The sequence below is a fragment of the Stegostoma tigrinum genome, chromosome 9 (genome assembly GCF_030684315.1).
Source record: "Stegostoma tigrinum isolate sSteTig4 chromosome 9, sSteTig4.hap1, whole genome shotgun sequence".
Taxonomy (NCBI): Eukaryota; Metazoa; Chordata; class Chondrichthyes; order Orectolobiformes; family Stegostomatidae; genus Stegostoma; species Stegostoma tigrinum.
In genome coordinates, this window is record NC_081362.1 from 14,067,401 (window position 1) to 14,086,147 (window position 18,747).

The 18,747-nt window shown below is 39.0% G+C and overlaps 1 protein-coding gene across 5 annotated transcripts in view; it reads left to right on the top strand.

The window, feature by feature from the left end:
- Positions 1-18,747, top strand: part of ralgapa2 (Ral GTPase activating protein catalytic subunit alpha 2) — a 522,648-nt gene that overhangs the window by 265,609 nt on the left and 238,292 nt on the right. For all 5 annotated transcript variants that reach the window (XM_048535653.2, XM_059648353.1, XM_059648352.1 and 2 more), the window contains one exon: positions 12,787-12,858. In XM_048535653.2, coding sequence (XP_048391610.2) covers positions 12,787-12,858 — 72 coding nt within the window. The remainder of the gene's footprint in view (positions 1-12,786; positions 12,859-18,747) is intronic.

The following is an 18,747-nucleotide window of genomic DNA, read 5'->3' on the forward strand; positions in this document are numbered from 1 at the left end:
TATACATACCACAAACACCAACAACAATACTGATCGTTGTGGAACCACACTGGATGCATATTTCCTGTCACACAAACATCCTTTGCTTCTCAGCCAATTTTGGATCCAATTAGCCAAATTTTCTTGATCCCTTGGGCTCTTAACTTGACTTTTTGTCTTTCATGTGGGACCATATCAAAAGCCTTGTTAAACTCCCAAGCAGGTCATGTCGGATGCATTGTCCTCATCCTCACAGATGGTAAGGTCTTCAAAACATTCATTCATTTTGGTAAAACGTGGCCTCCCCTTTGCAAAACTATTTCAACTGTTCCTGATTAATCCCTGCCTCTCCAAACGTTCTGTCCCTCAGAATTGCTGCTGATAGTTTCCTCACAAATGAGTTTAGACTGACTGTTCATTTATTTTTGTTAGAGGATGAGGGCTTTTCTAAGTTGTAAGAAGACATACTGTGTTTTTGTTCAGTTTTCAGAATAACTTTAAAATTTGTTTCAAATGTTTACAGGCTGTAAATTATTTGAGGTGTTGATGTTTAAAGATGCTTTTTGCCATATTTGAATTCCTGTACACTGCATAGGAGGTTGAGGGCAAAGTATGCTTTACTAGCTCAGTAGGGAAAGACTTTTGGTCACTGCTGATGTATGCTTTCTCAAAAGTATGATCTTTGAATATCAATACACCATATAATCACTTTAACTATAGGTATAGTACCTCCAACCAGAGATTATTTTAAGTAATTTGGTCATATATTTATCTTAGCTAACCATAGGGAATCATTTGAGAGAAATGTGGACACTGATGGTAGAATCTCATTTAAATTTGGTTGGATAACCATTTTGTATATGACTTCTGTCAACTGTACTTTCTCCTAGAAAAGGGTAATATTGTGTTTTTTTTTAAATAGTACACTTGAAGAAACTGGTCCATTGCTACACTAGCTTGTTCTTAAGGCTTTTTATCTCCCCTTTTGAGTATGTACGTCAGCTTGTGAATGGATTTGCTTTGCCTGGTATATCAGTTATTGGTAACACTACTTTGAGAAGGGCTGACTTCTCCTAAAGTGAATAGATTGTTCGAGTAAAAATGGGCAATTTTGACCTCGCTGATGTGGAGCATAGGAACATCACCTGTGATAAGATAGTGTAGGATTAAATTCTTTAGGATTTTGCTTTTCTGTTGTCACCTACAGTGCATTTTTCAGTTAGGAAGTCTGCCTCCTCTGGTCAGTGCTTTAAATAATCAACATGTCCATTGAATGTTCTGCGTTACATTCAACTTCTCCTGATTGAAGTTTCTTGAGCATTTTTTTTGGTTCTATCCACTGCTTTTTGGACTGTTTATTCTAGAGTTAGATACTCTTTTGTTTGGAGAATTACATTGACAGATTTATCTAAGAAACAAAGATTCGGTCACAAGTAAGCATTTAGGATGATTTTGATCACTTCATATTGCACTTATTTTGTTATCTTATTGATATTTTCTATTCAACCTGCTCAGAGATATAATGCCTCTCTGGACCAGTTGGACGTGAACCAGTGCCCCTGGTTTAGTGAGAGGGGCACGACCACTTCACCATTACAGCCAAAAATTGTAATTATATCTTTATTGTGATAAAGATTGTTGGAATTCTGAAACTGTTTGCTTAAGTATTGCTTTCAATGAAAACATTGTTTCTCTTTTGCTCTGATGTCAACTTAGAGATGAAGGAACATATTCCTTTTGTAGGATGGCAAGTATCCATGGTTGAAAAATTTCTCAGGATGGCAAAGGATTGGGGGTAGAAACCTTTTCAAGATGGCTTTGACGAATAATATTCAGTGATTTATTCTTAACTGTCAAAGATGACTGCTGTGATATCATTTGCACCACTTTTTTTCTGCATCTAAGGTATTTTTGTGCCAAATGTGACTCCGTGATCAAATTTCCACCCTTTTTTCCTTTGTTGCAGTTCAATAAAACAACTCGTTATCAAAAATAATCTAGTGTTTGCCCTCCAAACCATCAAAATTGTGATGAATTCACTGATTTGACTGGTATGGTTCTAAAACTCTGAATTTCAAGAAATGATTCCTATTCTCAGTTTTATTTTTAATCAACCTACCTGAAGTTTGATTATTAGAGTTTTCTTAACTTCCCTATTGACAAATTTGTGTTGAGCAAATGGTCTGGAGCTACTATATGACTGCCAAAAATCTTGCCTTATTTCCCAGTCAAGAGTTTTGTTTTTTGAAATTTTGCACTGAGAAATCAAACTGCTTTGGCTTTCAGGAAACTGACGTCTTTTTGAAGGTGTTTGACCCAAATTTATCCCTTTAGCTGTTGGTGGGCTTTCACTTGCTTTGTCTTTTCCCTTAGAAGTCTGTTCCCCTGTTATTGGCTGTAAAAAGTTTTTATTGAGACTCTTGCTTGTTTTGGGTTTCTCTGCATGAATTTGCTTTTCAGAGATTTTGCCTTCACAGCAGCTGCTCAGCTCTGTGACAGTTCTGGCTATGAGCTGGTCTAAAAGCTATATTGACTACTTTTTGGGGAAAATTATTTTGATTTGTTTTTGCCAAACAATATCAGTTCTATTTCTTGTTCTTCACTGCTGTCAAAATTTTCTAGGCTGTGGATCCCATTGCCGCTGCCATCTTTTGCCAAATGATTTTATGCCCAAGCTAAGAAATTTGGGTTCAAGACAGACTAGTTCAGGAGAAGGAACAGACTATCTTCAGATTTGGGCTTCTTTGGATTTCTGCATATTAATAGGATACATAAATTGTGCTCATTTGAACCTCAGTGGTGAGGCATATTAATAGTGATTTCAACAATGTGTGGTAATTTGAAATTTACCAGGCTCTAATCTTGTTAGACTTTTAACATTATTATATGCATGCATTTGCCAAAAGGTTCAAATGCCCTTACACAACACGTCCCATAGCCAGGATGACGTATGGTAGCCCTGTCTTTCAAAAATTGGCATGCAGCTCCTTAGACTGGATATACATTGAATCTTAAGTTGGGTAAAGATGGAGAAATTAGATTTGGATATACAGTTCTCCACCTGTTTGTTATCATACAACAGTAATATTAAAAAGTCAAAAGTCACATGACACCAGGTTATCGTCTCTCAAGTTTATATGAAATCACAGACTTTAGAAGCCCTGCTCCTTCATCAGGTGACTTCGTTTGATAAAACAGCAGCGCTTCAAAAGCTTGTGATTTCAAATAAACCTGTTGGACGATAAACTGGTGTGGTGTGACTTCTGACTTTGTCCACCCCTGTGCAACACCGGCATCTCCACATCAGTAATATGACAATGCAGAATGCAGGCATTTTTGTATGAAGGGAGAAGAAAATGGGATGTGGGTAGTGAAAGCTCCAAGCACTTCTGTTATACAATTTCAATGGAGTCCAGTTGCAGTAGTTAAGTAGTGTCTTTATTACACTTGCAGGGAAGTGAACAGTCCGGATGCTTCATCACCAAGGTTCAAATGAGCTCAGTTGATATATGTTTTTGTTATCAGTTACAACTTAATTGTATTAAGCAGTCAGAGACCACTGCACAATGGTCACCGGTGGGCTAAAATTCTGATCCCCTGCAATAATTGCAATGCAGAAACTTAGTATTGACCTTTCTGAAGCAGTAAAGAATGTGTGTGTACTCTGTAATTTACAGCTAAGTTGATGTAGCTTGGGATCATCAGACAATGTGACGATGACTGCCCTGTTTCTTAATTAGATTGTCCTATGCATTGTTTATGTATGCTTTGGCATCCTAGCTGCTGGTCCTGACTGACACTGTTAACATAAATCCAAACTTTATACTTGCATTAGAAGAAGTACTTTCTAAAATTATTGAAATTTCGTTCCAATTTATTTGAATGTCCTAATTCTGTGAATCAAGAATAATATTGAGAAGGAAATCAATACATAAATAAAGGCACTTCCAAAATGCTTTTGTAAACATTCTTTTGATTGTTTACTGTAACCCAATCTACTGGTGCAATTTGTACAGAAACGCATCAATGTTTAAAGTGTGCATTATGTACCTTCTTGTTTATTTTCCCTGACAAAAATGATGTTTTCCAGCACATCTTAACATTTTCCTTTCAAATTTCTTTCATAATTGTTGTTTAAAGTGAATTATAGATAAATATCTGGCCTCACATCTAAAGTTTAAATGCAATAGTGCCATAGCTATTAGGGTATATACAGGCAAAAATCCTTTCAGAGAATCTATTCATACCTGTAATCCAACACCTGACCATCTGTTGTTTTGTGTACAACATGTTCGGGTTCCATTTTTTACTTGGTGCTTTTGGTTGATGCAAAATGGCCAGCATTCTGTGTAAGGTGCCTATCCAGGAGAGACTGTGACTGATAATAACAGTCTACTTGTCAATTATTTCTCCAATTAACTCGTGCTGTGATTGTTGAAAGGTAGATCTTCGTTTATAGACTGCAGAAACTTATTTAGCTTACTTAGAACCAGAATCCTCCCAAGTGCTGTGCTTTTATATATTTTTCTTTTCAAAGTATTAGTTGCTGAATTTTTAATTTTTATTGCTTCAAGAGAGTTCATTGGAATTGATCATATTTACCGAAAAAATTGAGTTTGTTGCTACAACAACAAGTATGATAGTACTGATGAAAAAAAACAAGAAAATAACTTGTCACCAGGAGGAGCCATTGTGTACTCGCAAGTTTGTTTCTGGTGGTGGGATTCGTTATGCCTCTTTAAATATACACGGATCGAATTGATGTAGTAGGTGCATGGTTGTAATGCATAACTAAGTAAATGCTTCTAAAAGTCTGTAAAAATTGATACAGTAGTGAGAGACTGTAAATGCTGGGAATCTGATTTTTTAAAAAATGTCTAAATACCTGGTGGCTCAGGCAGCATATGAGAATAACAGATTAGTGGTTTCAAGTTGATTGCATTTCATTATGTGAACTTTAACTTGATTTCTGTCCCAGATGTGTTTGACCTTCTGAGTATTTCCAGCATCCTTTGGTTTCAGTTTCTGGTAAAGATTGAGTCTGATTCTATCTTACACCAACTTGTTTTCGGAAGTATGACATCGTGCTCACTCAGACTGAATTCAAATGACAAGCCAATTCACATCTTCAATTTTAAAGATTAGGAATTGATCAATTTAAGGCACTTAAGTGGAGGATTAGATAGTAGGAAAGGAATACTTCTAGGTATGGGGTCAAAGTCGGAATAGAGTACTGAGTAGGATGATGGATTGTGATCATTTTGAATGATGGAACAGGTCTGCAAGGCTGAATGACCTGCTGCTGCTCTGATTTTCTGTGTTTATATTTCGTGAATATATTAATTGCAGCAATTTATACCAAAAAGAGTGAAATATTTTGGATTATTTTGAAACCGTTTTACAGTTCTATATATCTACAGATATTTTACAGATGGTATAACCTAAGATCAAGAAATGTTTGCAAATTTTGGAGGTCGTTCAGTTAACTGAGTAGTTAACTAGCATATAGGTCAACTTCAGAGATAAGGAAAAGTTGTTTCAATTGGTTTAGTCAGACCATCTGTCAGGGTTCCTGCTTCTGATGCTTTCCAGTGACCAGGTAGAAGTATGTGCAGACATTGAGCATTAACCAGTTGATGTCTGCCAAGTAAAAAAAAACAGCTATCATTCATGATCTAAATAAAAGTGGTTGACAAAGCCTTAACAATAATGAGAAAAATCTATAGTTTTCTGAAAGATATCAATGTACAACAACCCCATGTACGACATTAACCTGATGGAATATTTTCAATTATGGATGCCTTCATAATTCTTGATACTTTCAAAACCATAATGCAAAGCTAACCAATGTCCTTTTTAGAAGGAAAATCTGCCTTCCTAGGCTGGGTCCGACCTACATGTGGCTCCAGATCGACAGCAATGTGACTTACTAGTAAATGGCCTATCAAGCCACTCAGTTTTTTTACCGCAGGTCAACAAGGAACCAATTGGGGATGGACAATAAATAGTGACCTAGCTAGCAATACCCATGTATCATGAAAGAATAAAAGAACAGGTGGTAAATGACAGAAGCTGTGGTTTAAGTTTTTCATCACTAATAATCTTATCAGAAATTACCGAAGTACAAATAATAAAATTAGAGCAAATCAGCCATTTTTCCTATCTGTCTCTATTTACTGTATGAGAATTTTGATGTAAATATCCAGTAATAGTGAAATCATTTGTGGGAAACTGACTGTATTGGCACCAAAGCTTAAAATTTTATCTGGAGTCTGAGAGGTTGAATGGAACCAAAAAGGATTACAGCAGACAAGGAATACATTTGGCCCAAGATAACAAAGTGTGAAGCTGGATGACCACAGCAGGCCAAGCAGCATCTTAGGAGCACAAAAGCTGATGTTTCGGTTCTAGACCCTTCAGAGAGGGTGATGGGGTTTTGAAATAAATAGGGAGAGAGGGGGATGCGGACTGAAGATGGATAGAGGAGAAGATAGGTGGAGAGGAGAGTATGGGTAGGGAGGGGTAGGTCAGTCCTGGGAGGACAGACAGGTCAAGGAGGCGGGATGAGGTTATTTGGTGGGAAATGAAGGTGCGGCTTGAGGTGGGAGGAGGGGATAGGTGAGAGGAAGAACAGGTTAGGGAGCTGGGCTGGTTTTGGGATGCAGTGGGGGGAGGGGATGAGCTGGGGTGGTTTATTCCTCCATTACATTGACTGCATCGGCGCCGACTCTTGCTCCCAAGAGGAGCTCAAACAGCTCATCCACTTCACCCACACCTTCCACCCCAACCTCAAGTTCACCTGGGCCATCTCCAACACATCCCTCATCTTCCTGGACCCCTCTGTCTCCATCTCAGGCAATCAGCTAGAAACTGATGTCCATTTCAAGCCCACCGACTCCCACAGCTATCTAGAATACACCTTCTCCCTCCCACCCACCCTGCTGCAAAAATTCCATCCCCTGTTCCCAATTCCTTCGCCTCCACCGCATCTGCTCCCAGGATGAGGCATTCCACTCCCGCACATCCCAGATGTCCGCGTCCTTCAAGGACCGCAACTTCACACCCCGCCCGCCCCCCACAGTGGTCGAGAATGCCCTTGACCATGTCTCCTGCATTTCCTACAACACATCCCTCACACCCTGCCCCTGCAATAACCGCCCAACGAGAACTGCCCTAGTCCTCACATACCACCCCACCAACCTCTGGATACAACGCATCATCCTCCGACACTTCCGCCATTTACAATCCGACCCCACCACCCAAGACAATTTTCCATCTCCGCCCTTGTCTGCCTTCCAGAGGGACCACTCTCTCTGTGAGTCCCTTGTCCGCTCCACACTCCCCTCCAACCCCACCACACCCAGCATCTTCCCCTGCAACCGCAGGAAGTGCTACACTTGCCCCTACACCTCCTCCCTCACCCCCATCCCAGGCCCTAAGATGACTTTCCATATCAAACAGATGTTCATCTGCACATCTGCCAAGGTGGTATACAATATCCACTGTACTTGTGGCTTCCTCTACATTGGGGAAACCAAGCGGAGGCTTGGGGAGTGCTTTGCAGAACACCCACGCTTGGATCACAGTAAACAACTGCACCTGCCAGTCGCGAACCATTTCAACTCCCACTCCCATTCCTTAGACAACATGTCCATCCTGAGCCTCCTGCAGTGCCACAATGATGCCACCTGAAGGTTGCAGGAACAGCAACTCATATTCCGCTTGGGAACCCTGCAGCCCAATGGTACCAATGTAGACTGCACAAGCTTCTAAATATCCCCTTTCCCCCACTGCATCCTAAAACCAGCCCAGCTCGTCCCCACCTCCCTAACCTTTTCTTCCTCTCACCTATCTCCTCCTCCCACCTTAAGCCGCACCTCCATTTCCCACCTACTAACCTCATCCCACCTCCTTGACCTCCCCGGACTGACCTATCCCCTCCCTACCTCCCCACTTATACTCTCCTCTCCACCTATCTTTTCCTCTATCCATCTTCGGTCCGCCTCCCCCTCTCTCCCTATTTATTTCAGAACCCTCTCCCCATCCCCCTCTCTGATGAAGGGTCGAGGCCCGAAACGTCAGCTTTTGTGCTCCTGAGATGCTGCTTGGCCTGCTGTGTTTATCCAGCTTCACACTTTGTTGTCTTGGATTCTCCAGCATCTGCAGCTCCAATTATCTCTGAATAAATGTGGCCCATTTGTTTTTGATCTGGTTTTCTGAAGGAGCAACTCAGCTGGAACCAGTCCCCACCTTCTCCCCATTTCGCACGGTAGTCCAATTAATCCATATTGAATGCATCTGTTGAGCCTGCCCCCACCACACTTTTTCACTCATACATTGTATCTTTTCTAATAATTTTAAATATAGTCCTGTTGGTTTTCGATCTTTTCATCAATAGAAACAGTTTCCCTATTTGCCTCTATCCAGGCTTGATGATCTTGCATGCCTCAGTCAAGTAACCTTTCAATCTTTCATTTTCCAAAGAGAACATGCCAACTTCTCTTTGAGTCAATCTCTTTAACTTGTTCCAAGGAAGATGAACTTCGTTCTCGAATATTTTCTGTACCCTCTGTAATGCTTTCACACGATACTGTTGTTCGTGCAGAACTGACATTTTATGTGAGTTTAACATAATTTCCTTGTGTTCATCTTACCTTGGAAAAGCCTAGAATGCCATATGTGTTGTCAACTGCTCTCAATCTGTCAATGATTAATGAACATCTACACCCAGTTCCCCTGCTCTTGCACTCCCTTTAAAATTGTAGTCTTTAATTTATATTGTCTTTCCACATTATTCCTGCGAAAGTTAATCTTTTCACACTCTCTGCATTAAATTTCATCTGTCACATGTTCACCCATGTCACCAACTTGTCTAATATTATGCCTCACTGGGATGGTGCACTAGAAATCAGGCCTCACTAAACTTGGAGTTGTCAGAAAAGTTAAAGATATTATACAACTGTGCAAAATTCTGTAATTTACCTGACTTTTAGACTCAGGTTGACAGAAAGCATGAATTAAATTTTCTACTTGAGGATCACTAGTCATTGCAAATAAAAAGATTTTATCCACAGTTAAATAAATATCAACTTTCCTCAACAAAATCTTCCCTAATGTTGATGGACACAAATGTTATGAGCGAAGGCCAAGTCTGGAACGACAGCTCAATGGTCTCATCAGGGCTCACTGAGATCCCTTTGGGCTTGTCACCATTTGCTGTTCGTCATGCTTTCATGCTCACTCTCTCTTCACCACCGCCAAACCCCCCCCACCGCGCCTCCGCCACTAAAGTGTTTCTCACTGCCTTCCAGGAGGCACACAGCACTGGTTCACAGATTTTAAAGTTTCTGACATTGGTTAAAAGCAACAGCTTACAGTAACTGGTAAGGGAAAATAACTGGCTTTCTTCAGATTTAGCTGTTATTTAATGGCAAAGAAGAGAACCATCCTTTCCCATAGCCTTTTGGTTTTCTCATTCACAGCCCCAAACTGTTCAGTTACCTGGGAGCCAATCACATCATTGTTGGCAGAAGAAGACATTTGTTATCGACAGCTAAGCACTATTCCACAGACCAATCAACTACTTACTTGTCATCCACCTCTCTCTTCATACGCATCCACCTTGTCTGCAGTAACTCCCCCAGCCACTGCTAAAACAAACAAGTGTCTGTCCAGTACCTCATCAATTTAAACCTTTAATTTGTTGAAGTCATCTTCTTCGTCAGTAAGACATCCACTGCATCATCATCCTTTGTATAACATTCTTTAGCTTCAGTTAGGCCAGCTACAATCATGCATAAATACTTTATTTGGTCCTTAATCAAACCCATTCCTCTTCTTTGCAGCTCTTGCTATTTAAGTTTCCACAGACTTTTGGATTGTATTTTATGTTAACTGCCAATGTTTTCTCACACTCTTACTTTACTCTTCTTGTTTGCTTTTCCAGTTTCCTTCTGAATCTTTTGCATTTAATTTTTTTATTTTTTTACTTTTATTGTATTTTTGTATTTAAACGAGTCCACAATGATGTTATTCACTTGCCCTTGTATGCACATTTTTCCCTAATCTCAAGATTTTTTTTGTCACCCAACAGCTCTGAATTTGTTTTTCTTCTCCATTTTGGAAATGTAACAGTAACAATGGCTAAAATGTCTTTAAAAATAGCTCGTGTTAGTTACATTTTTGTCCGTGAACCTTTGATTACAGTTAACTTAAGGCAGATCAATTTTAATTCCATTGAAGGTGACTTTCTCCCAATTAATTATTTCTACTTTGCATTGTTCCTTGACCGTTTCCATATCCAACCTAAATTGCCCTGCTGTCTCTATTCACCTAATTTCCACAGATCAGGACAAGCAATGCCTCATTTTATTAGATTTTAAACAAATTTCTGTACATAATTCTCCTGAAAACACTGTAGGATTCTTTCTCCATAGGCAAACAATACCCCTGTCTATATATGAATTAAAGTCCATGTTGTAAAATGTATAATTCTTGCGCCTGTCTGAAGGTTGCTTGGAAATTTGTTCCTCTATGTCCGCCCTACCAATTGGTAGTCTGTAAACTGTGTTGAACAATAAAATTGCACCTTTTCTCCCCCCTCCAGCCAAATAGGCTCTGTTTTGAGCCTTCTAGGACACACACTTCAGCATTACAGTAGTCTCCTTAATGAATACTACGAGCCTTCTTCCTTTACTATTTTTCCTGAATGCAAATATAGAACAGCAGGTATATATAGGAGATATTAAAATAAAAATGAGTATTTTGAAACCATGAGGATCCAGTTTTTTTTTAAGTTGTTCCCACTAGAAAAATTGGAATTTCTTAGCTTTCCCAAGAATTCAGTATGCACTGAATACTGTTAATAATTATACTATAATTATAATAATTACACATACTCTTGTTGGGGGAGTTGGTCTCACTTGAATGGTTCAAGACCAGAGAATTGAATGAATTGCATGTTTCAAGTTGGCTGGCTTCACAGCTAGCCACATCTTGTTGAACTCTGAAGTATCTGTTCTCAAATACATTTTATATATTTCTTTGACTCCATCAGCTTAATCTTATTGCAAATTTTTTCTCATCAGTTAGCCGCACACAGTTTGTGTATGGAGTCTTCACCTTAATGAAGTCTCAATTAAGTGAGTCAACTGGATTCAACCTGTCACCCTGTAACTGATGAGTTAGAGAACTAAATGGGTTATCACTTGCTTTTTCTTGAGTCGTCTTGGAAAGATTTAAGTTCAAAGGAGAGCTGAAGTGTCTATGAAACTTGGACAAAAGTTGAATGCTTATCAGCTAAACTTTGTCAGAGAGCATGTAATTTTGTTCATTTTTTTATGCATTGTGACAGAAGCCCACTTAAATCTAAATAAATATAACTTACTGTTTCTTTACATCCTGGCATTTTTAAGCATTAGCTGAGGGTCAATACTCAAAGTAGTCAGCCGTTTTCATTGGAAAATTGAAGAAATTTAAGGATGTAGGTGTGAAGCATTTTTATCAAAATCTCTGCCTTTAAAGCTGAACTAGCTGAGTTGAAATTAAATAATGTCCGTAAGAAAATAAATCAAACTTAATTGAATTAATTTGTCTTTCATTATCTGTATGTTTCCAACTTGATTGTAAGGCATTTATAAAAACCTTATTTTATTAGCAATCCTTCCTCCCATGGATATTATTCTGCTTCTCTTCAAATCCTCTGTCATATTCATACCCACTAATGATCCCTATCTCCTTGCAAACTACTAATTCACTTCAAAAACACCTTTCCTGTCCACTCCTAAAATGTGTTCTTGTCCCTTTTTTACTAAAAGCACCATAATTCTAACACAATAATGCCACCTCTCTCCCTTCCTCTGTTTTCTGTCAAAACTCTCATTCTCTTACGCACCTTTGTCACCATCATGTTAATAATTCCAATGACATTCAAATCAGCCACCAAACAAGTTTCATATGCACAACCGTACTGGAGACATTGCACAACGACCAGGTATTGACGCATATCTTGCTCTGCACCAAGCCCCACTTGATAATCAGTTCTACTTGATAATTAGCTCTGTTTGACAAAAACCTGCGGCTTTCTTGTCCCTTTGATTTTAAGTTTTCCTGGTAGCTTTCAAAGCCTTTTGTGGCCTGTCCTTGCCCCAACTGCCGAATCTCCTCTAGTCCTACATCTTTGGATTTTCTCAAATTCTTTTCCAATTCTAGTGTTTTATGCATCCTTGATTTTAATCATCCTACATTGGTCGCCTTTGCCAGCCTAGAATCTAACGATGAAATCTTGTCTCAAATGTTCTCAACTTCTCCACCCTTCTCTACTCATTGAAAATGCACCTTAAAAACGATAACTTTGATCAAACATTTGGCCATCTGTCCTAATATCTCTTTACAAGGCTTGGTGTCAGATTTTCTTTGATAATGATCCCGTGAAATGCCCAAAGGCATTTGTCAGTTTGCCAAGCTTTACCATTCTTAAAAGCTTATGTTAAAACAGCATTTCATTACTTTGCATTGGACTTCTCTGCTGTAGTTTTCTGAAAAAGTTCAGTTCAATCCTAGACAAGTTAGCCTGAACGTGAAGTTTAATGACAGATGCTGCTGCCCTGTACTTTTTGAGTTGTTGGAAACTTGCATGGATTGCAAATCCAAATTGCTGTCTTCTGTGCCGGAGAATTTTTTAAAATATGTGCAAGGTACTTCTGAATGTAAATCTCTAAATGATGCATTAGTGCTTGTGAAAATAAAGCTGGTACTTGTGGTATGTTTCATTTTGATTCTAAAATATTCCTACTTGTTTTTTCTAAGGAATAGTTTTCATCTTCTGAAGAAAAACTCAAAACTATTAAGGGAACTTAAAAATTTGGACTCAAGACAGTGGTGAGTTTTGATTTGTGCTATTTATGAACTGGTAAATATTGACAATTGTACAAATTACAGTGGATGTGATATTGAGCCACAATGGTTATTTCTGTAATAAATAGTGCTGCATACAAATTCAGAAACCTTCAGATTTGACTTGAATTCACCTTCTAGCAATCTTCCTATTATCACAATCATGTTCAATCTGTAAAAGTATTTCAAAAACATTGTTTTGAAATCTTTTGTGCTGAATTATATGCAGTTGGCTAATTTTTTGTGTGCTTTGGAATATTTAATTCTAACAATTCTGGAATATAGTCATTGTTTTATCAATGTAGAAATTAAACTGGATATCCTTATGTTCAGAATTGAATTCTATTTGTGTTGCTGTCACATTCCACAACTAATGATTAATTGCTTATATTAAAACTCTACTATTTTATTTTAATGCCCTCTTGTGCTGGGGGCCCAATCTCATGAGGGTGCAGCCATTTTGTATTGCTCCAACAGTTGGGTTTTGTGGTTGCATTTGTTTGTTTTCACATGAATACTGATACTGTAATCCATTTTAAATGTCAACTTGAAGGTAAGCACAACCTATTTGGCATGGCAGCAGTCTCTGTGTATCTGATCAAACAAAAAAAAGTGAGTTAATGCAGTATGTAATACTCAGATGTTGATCTCTACATAGCCAACAGTAATATGCAGCAGTAAGCCCTGGAACTATGGCAGACATGCTTGGAACACTGAAACAGTAACACTTAGAAAGGATTGAGGCAGTTAATTCATTTCGCCTTCAGTATCAGAAGCTAATCCACACTTTGACGCTTGATTGCAACTTTTCAACCTTCCTCATTGAAGGCCTCACCTGAGAGCAGAAGATCAAGAATACCCTATATCGATTCGGAGAGAAAGAAAATGACAGCACTTCTCCAGAATTCAGTAATCAACCAAAGGTGAACATTGTACCTGACACTTGAGCAGTTGGTGAATTTCTGCTCCAATGTATCTTTCAACTCTTTAAAGTATTAACTTCACCTGTTTTAGTATGACAGACTTATTTGCCTGTAGCATGGTTTCCAGGTCATAGTTGTCCAGTGCTTAAATCTGGCTGACTTCAGAAAACCGGATGAAAGATATGAGGATCCATATGATGGCCATTTCTCAGGAAATCCTCTTGCTAAAAGGTGGGTTCTATCATCGTGGTCTACCTGTTGACAAGAATGGAGAGATGCAATTCTCACTGAAGAATATAATGGGCTGACACTGGCTGCAACTTATCAACCAACTGTGTAGGTACAGCACTATTGTTCAGACACCAATTTGATCTGCAAATCCGCTGATGCGAAGACTCTACACTGCTGTTTGGTACTCACCTAATGAGGTCAGACCAGGTAACTGTCTTCACACAGATGATGGGTGTCATGGCGTTACATAAACAAGTGGTTCGATCAATTAAATGTTTCCTCAGTAAGTAGTTTTCGAAACCATCGGTCTATGTTGAAAGCTGCTATAACAAATGATGATGTCGTCACTGCAGACTCTTGTTTAGAAGGGGTGAAGAAGCTACTGATACTTCGTTGCAGTCAGTTGCCCTACAGTTAGGTCTGTCAGTGGAAACCAGTGATGTGTCTGTTTGCCCTGCTAAACAGAGCACTAATTGGTGACTCCTCAAATATGTTTATGATTCTCAGTTCCATACTTCCTCTTGCCCATGATGAATGAGACACATCCAGGTACTTGGCATTTCCTCAAGCTGAACAACAATCTGGTCGGGGATTTCATAGAGATAACTTGACCAGATGATCTAATGACATTTGCAGTTGATCCATCCTTACTTCCTTCAGGACCAAAGTATACCAAACCCTACACTTTTTTGAAGTACTGCTGACAGGTATCACCTCATCAATCACTGCCCTGAGCTGTAAGTCCTGTCTCACAATGAGCATTCCGTTCAGATACAGCCTATCTTCACTGCCAGCAGCCAAGGTTTTGGCTTTGATTAAAACGTTGTGATACAGTTTATAGTCCCGTTTGTTCTGTGAGCTTTGGTCCTGCTAGGAATAGGTAAGTATTGTTTACACTCTTGTGCAGAAGTTTTACAAATAAGGTGATGGTCAATCCATCTGAGTTGAAATCAAATTAAATAGAAATCATAACTTTGGTACAGAAGCAGACATTTGGTTGATCAAGTTTTGTTAGGTGGTATTCTCCATATCTATTGCATAATATGGTGCCAACTATCTGCTGGTTTCTCGTGAACTTTTAATACTTTATTTTAAATTTGCAGTCTAACTTCCCTTTTAAAACTATGGTTCATCAAGTCTGTCCCACACGGTTGTGAAGTCTTGTTGATCACAATATTTAGTCCCCAACCCACCACCTGGGAGAGGCACAAAACCAGCCTACTAGCCCAAATCAATTTGAATGTGGGGTTTCTCTCTAACTCATTAAGTGACCAAAACTACTCCAAGTGATCAGTTATTCCCCAGAATATCTACCTTTCAAAAGAAATGCTCTCTGCCAAAACCACCTTTTCAAAAGGCTTTGACTTGGTTTATTATTTAACAGGATATCATGTTGTAGTTTTTGAAAGCGTTTTACAGAGAAACCCCTCCTATGATCCCTCTTTTGGAAGATTAAGTAGACAATGTCTGCTGGACTTTGTTGAGCCACCATCTTCGTAACTTCAAGGAAAAAAGCCTCTTTCTATCCTAGCAATCTTTTATTGCATTTCCAATTGTTCCCTTAGGCATCTTTCTTATTGTTAAACAATGAATCTGTTGTTGCCATGTTCTGTGTTGTGATCTCTTTTAATATATGGCATTATGTGCAAATCGCTGCATGCTACATTTAATTCAGCTACTTAAAAAATCTCAGACTGGGTGACTGCTTTGCAGAATACCTACTTTCTGTCCCCAACGATGACCTTAAGCATCCAGTTGTTTACCACTTCAACACTACCATGTTCACTAGCCAAAATCTGCCTCAGGCTTGCTGCAGTGCTTTGAAGCTCCGTGCAAGCTGGAATAATAATACCTCATTTTCCCACAGGGACCCTGCAGCCCTGTAGATTCAGTATTGAGTTCACAATTTTACCGCTTGTGCACCTTCTCCCACATCCTTAGCCCAACTCCCACACACCAGGTATGGTCATCACAGCGGCTTCGACCACACACAATCCATTGTCACTTACTAATCATCCTCATTAGCAACTTTTCATTCTCCCAGGCTAACCTTTATCCATTCCCTTATGTGCCCAACTGTTTTTCTGTCTCTGTGCTCTATCTCCAGCTATTGTTTGCTCCTTCTCCCACACCCTGTCTTCTGCATTTTAAAAAAAGCCATCAGTTCTGAAGAAGGGTCACTGGACCTGAAACATTATCTCTACTTTTCTCCAAGAGTGCTGCCAGATCTGCTGAGTTTCTGCATCAATTTCTGTTTTCATCACTGCTATTCTTTTTCTGATTCATTTAAAATCTACCCCCTTTAACTCTGTGCATGTATAATTTACTACTACATTTTTCTAGACAGTGGATCCCCAATTTATCAATGTCCAAATTACAAACATGTGTAATTACAAATGGGATCCCGTACAGATGTGTAATTTTAAAGATCTGAACATTTCCTGTGCTTGGGAATGCCTACTTTGTGTTATCCTGCATTATGATCCAACTTGCCTATGAATAGACTTGCGAACAGACTTGAGAATCAAACCCAGTAGCAACCTGGGCCTGCCTGCACATTAAGTTGCAATTTGTTCATTCTGCTAGCCTGTGACCTATTGTAGTTTTTTAATGCTATTTGCCTCAAATTCATCCACTCTCATCCACTCGTCCAATATTGTTCCTTCAGTTTGTAAATCCAGATGAATTATATAATTCATGAATAGAAGTGCTACAAGGAGAACAACTGGAAAGAACCGCTCTCAAAACTGTCCATCTGCAAAATGTTTCTTTGTTTTCTGTATTCTAAACATCTCTTCTGGTTTGGCATGTTGCTGTTAACTTTCTATCCTTTTTTTTCCATTTTGGTACCTCGTCAAACCAAATTATGATTTCTCTTTGTGCAAAACCAGGTCAAGTGGAGCTTCATTCCTTACTGAATGAGAAACAAAGTAACTGTGCAAATGCAGCTGAATCCACTTTAAAAAGTCATTATTTTCTCACCACGTGCTTTTTATCTGCTGTGGTCTACTTTTAGACGACAAAAATCACCTTGAATTGTATGTTTATTGTTGGCACGTGACTTTGTAGTTTGTTTACAAATTTCAGCCAGTATTGAGTTGAATGAAAAGGGAACACGTAACCCAGTACATCATCTATGCAAGGTTTAATACATTTTCTTTGCTCTTTCCTTCATCTTCAATAGATAAATGCCATCTCGACACTAACTTGGCTTCCTGTTTAAGAATGCTGTTCACAATGATATAGTAGCTGCATGGTGTGACAGGTGTAGCAATTGGCTGATATTGGAAACTACCAACACTGGTAAAAACATGTGTATGTCATGTTGTTGAATTATACAGTTTAGTTATGTGTACTTTTCGTAAAGTACAGGATAATTAAATTCAAAAAATCTGAAGCAATGAACCACAAAAACCTCAAACATGACAAGCCACTGCTTCAAAAATGTCTGTGTTCAGAAAATTTCATTAGTTATATTTCTGACACAAATGGATCGCTAAAATAAAGGAGCCCTTTTTACTGAAATTACAAAGAAAAAGTATGGCACTGTATCTTCCACCTGAGATTTTAATTGCTACATTTAGCCTTAAAACATTGACATTGGGGTGGAGGGTTGACATTGATGTGCTTCCTGCTCCTGATCATTATCAATCACTGCTGAAAGAGTCATGAATTGAAATCATTCAGTGTTAATAAGCTTCATTATAATGATTCCTGTATTTTTGAAAGGCTTACTGCCATTCATTGGAGTCTCAAGGGGCCCTCTTGTGGCACAGTGGTAGCTCCCTACCTCTGGACCAGGAAGCATGGGTTCAAGTCCTGCCTGCTGTAGAGGTGTATAATAGCATCTGCGAATAGGTAGATGAGAAAAGTAGGTCTGCAGAGTCTCATTGACTAAGTCATTTCTGTGAGGGACAAAAGGAACCAGCTTTGAGAAACTGGAGAAGACCAAATAAAATGCACCTTTTCTGATTTAAAGGTGTGAATGTTCCAGTCACAGTTATTCTTTGGGACCCTGATGCTCCTCTGTGGTGTAGTTGTCTGTAACCAAATTTTGCAAGGCTGCTGGTAGAGGAATTGTGGTTGTGTTAACAGTGACAAAAGGATGTTTATCATATTCAAATCAGCATAGAAATTCCAGGTAACAAAGTGTGAAGCTGGATGAACACTGCAGGCCAAGCAGCATCTCAGGAGCACAAACCTCCTGAGATGCTGCTTGGCCTGCTGTGTTTATCCAGCTTCACACTTTGTTATCTTGGATTCTCCAGCATCTGCAGTTCCATTATCTCTGATAGAAATTCCAGAGCTGTGGTTAGTCACTCACTACTCTCAGATCAGGATGAACAACCTTCTTGCATTTTCTAGTTCATGCCTGTAATTTAGCCATCTGTCCAGTTTTCCTGAATTTCATCTTTTACTTGGAGGCTCTTTTTTCATGGCGTGTGCTAGACACAGTTGGCAGGTATTTAACTTGAGCTTGAGGTTCTCCTGCATCAATATTCCACTTCTCTGAAGGTGAAAGCAAAAGTGGTGCAGTTCACATGGCTGCACACCACTTGGCAACTCCACTTACAGTGCTCTAGGGTTCACTAATGCACCCATCTCCCTTTCTATAAAGAGGCATTTGTCTAGCTGGCCACAATCAACAACTATTGACAATGTCACCTCTCTGCTCCACATTACCATTTGAAAATCTTTTTTAAAGTTGCATTGTGTTTAA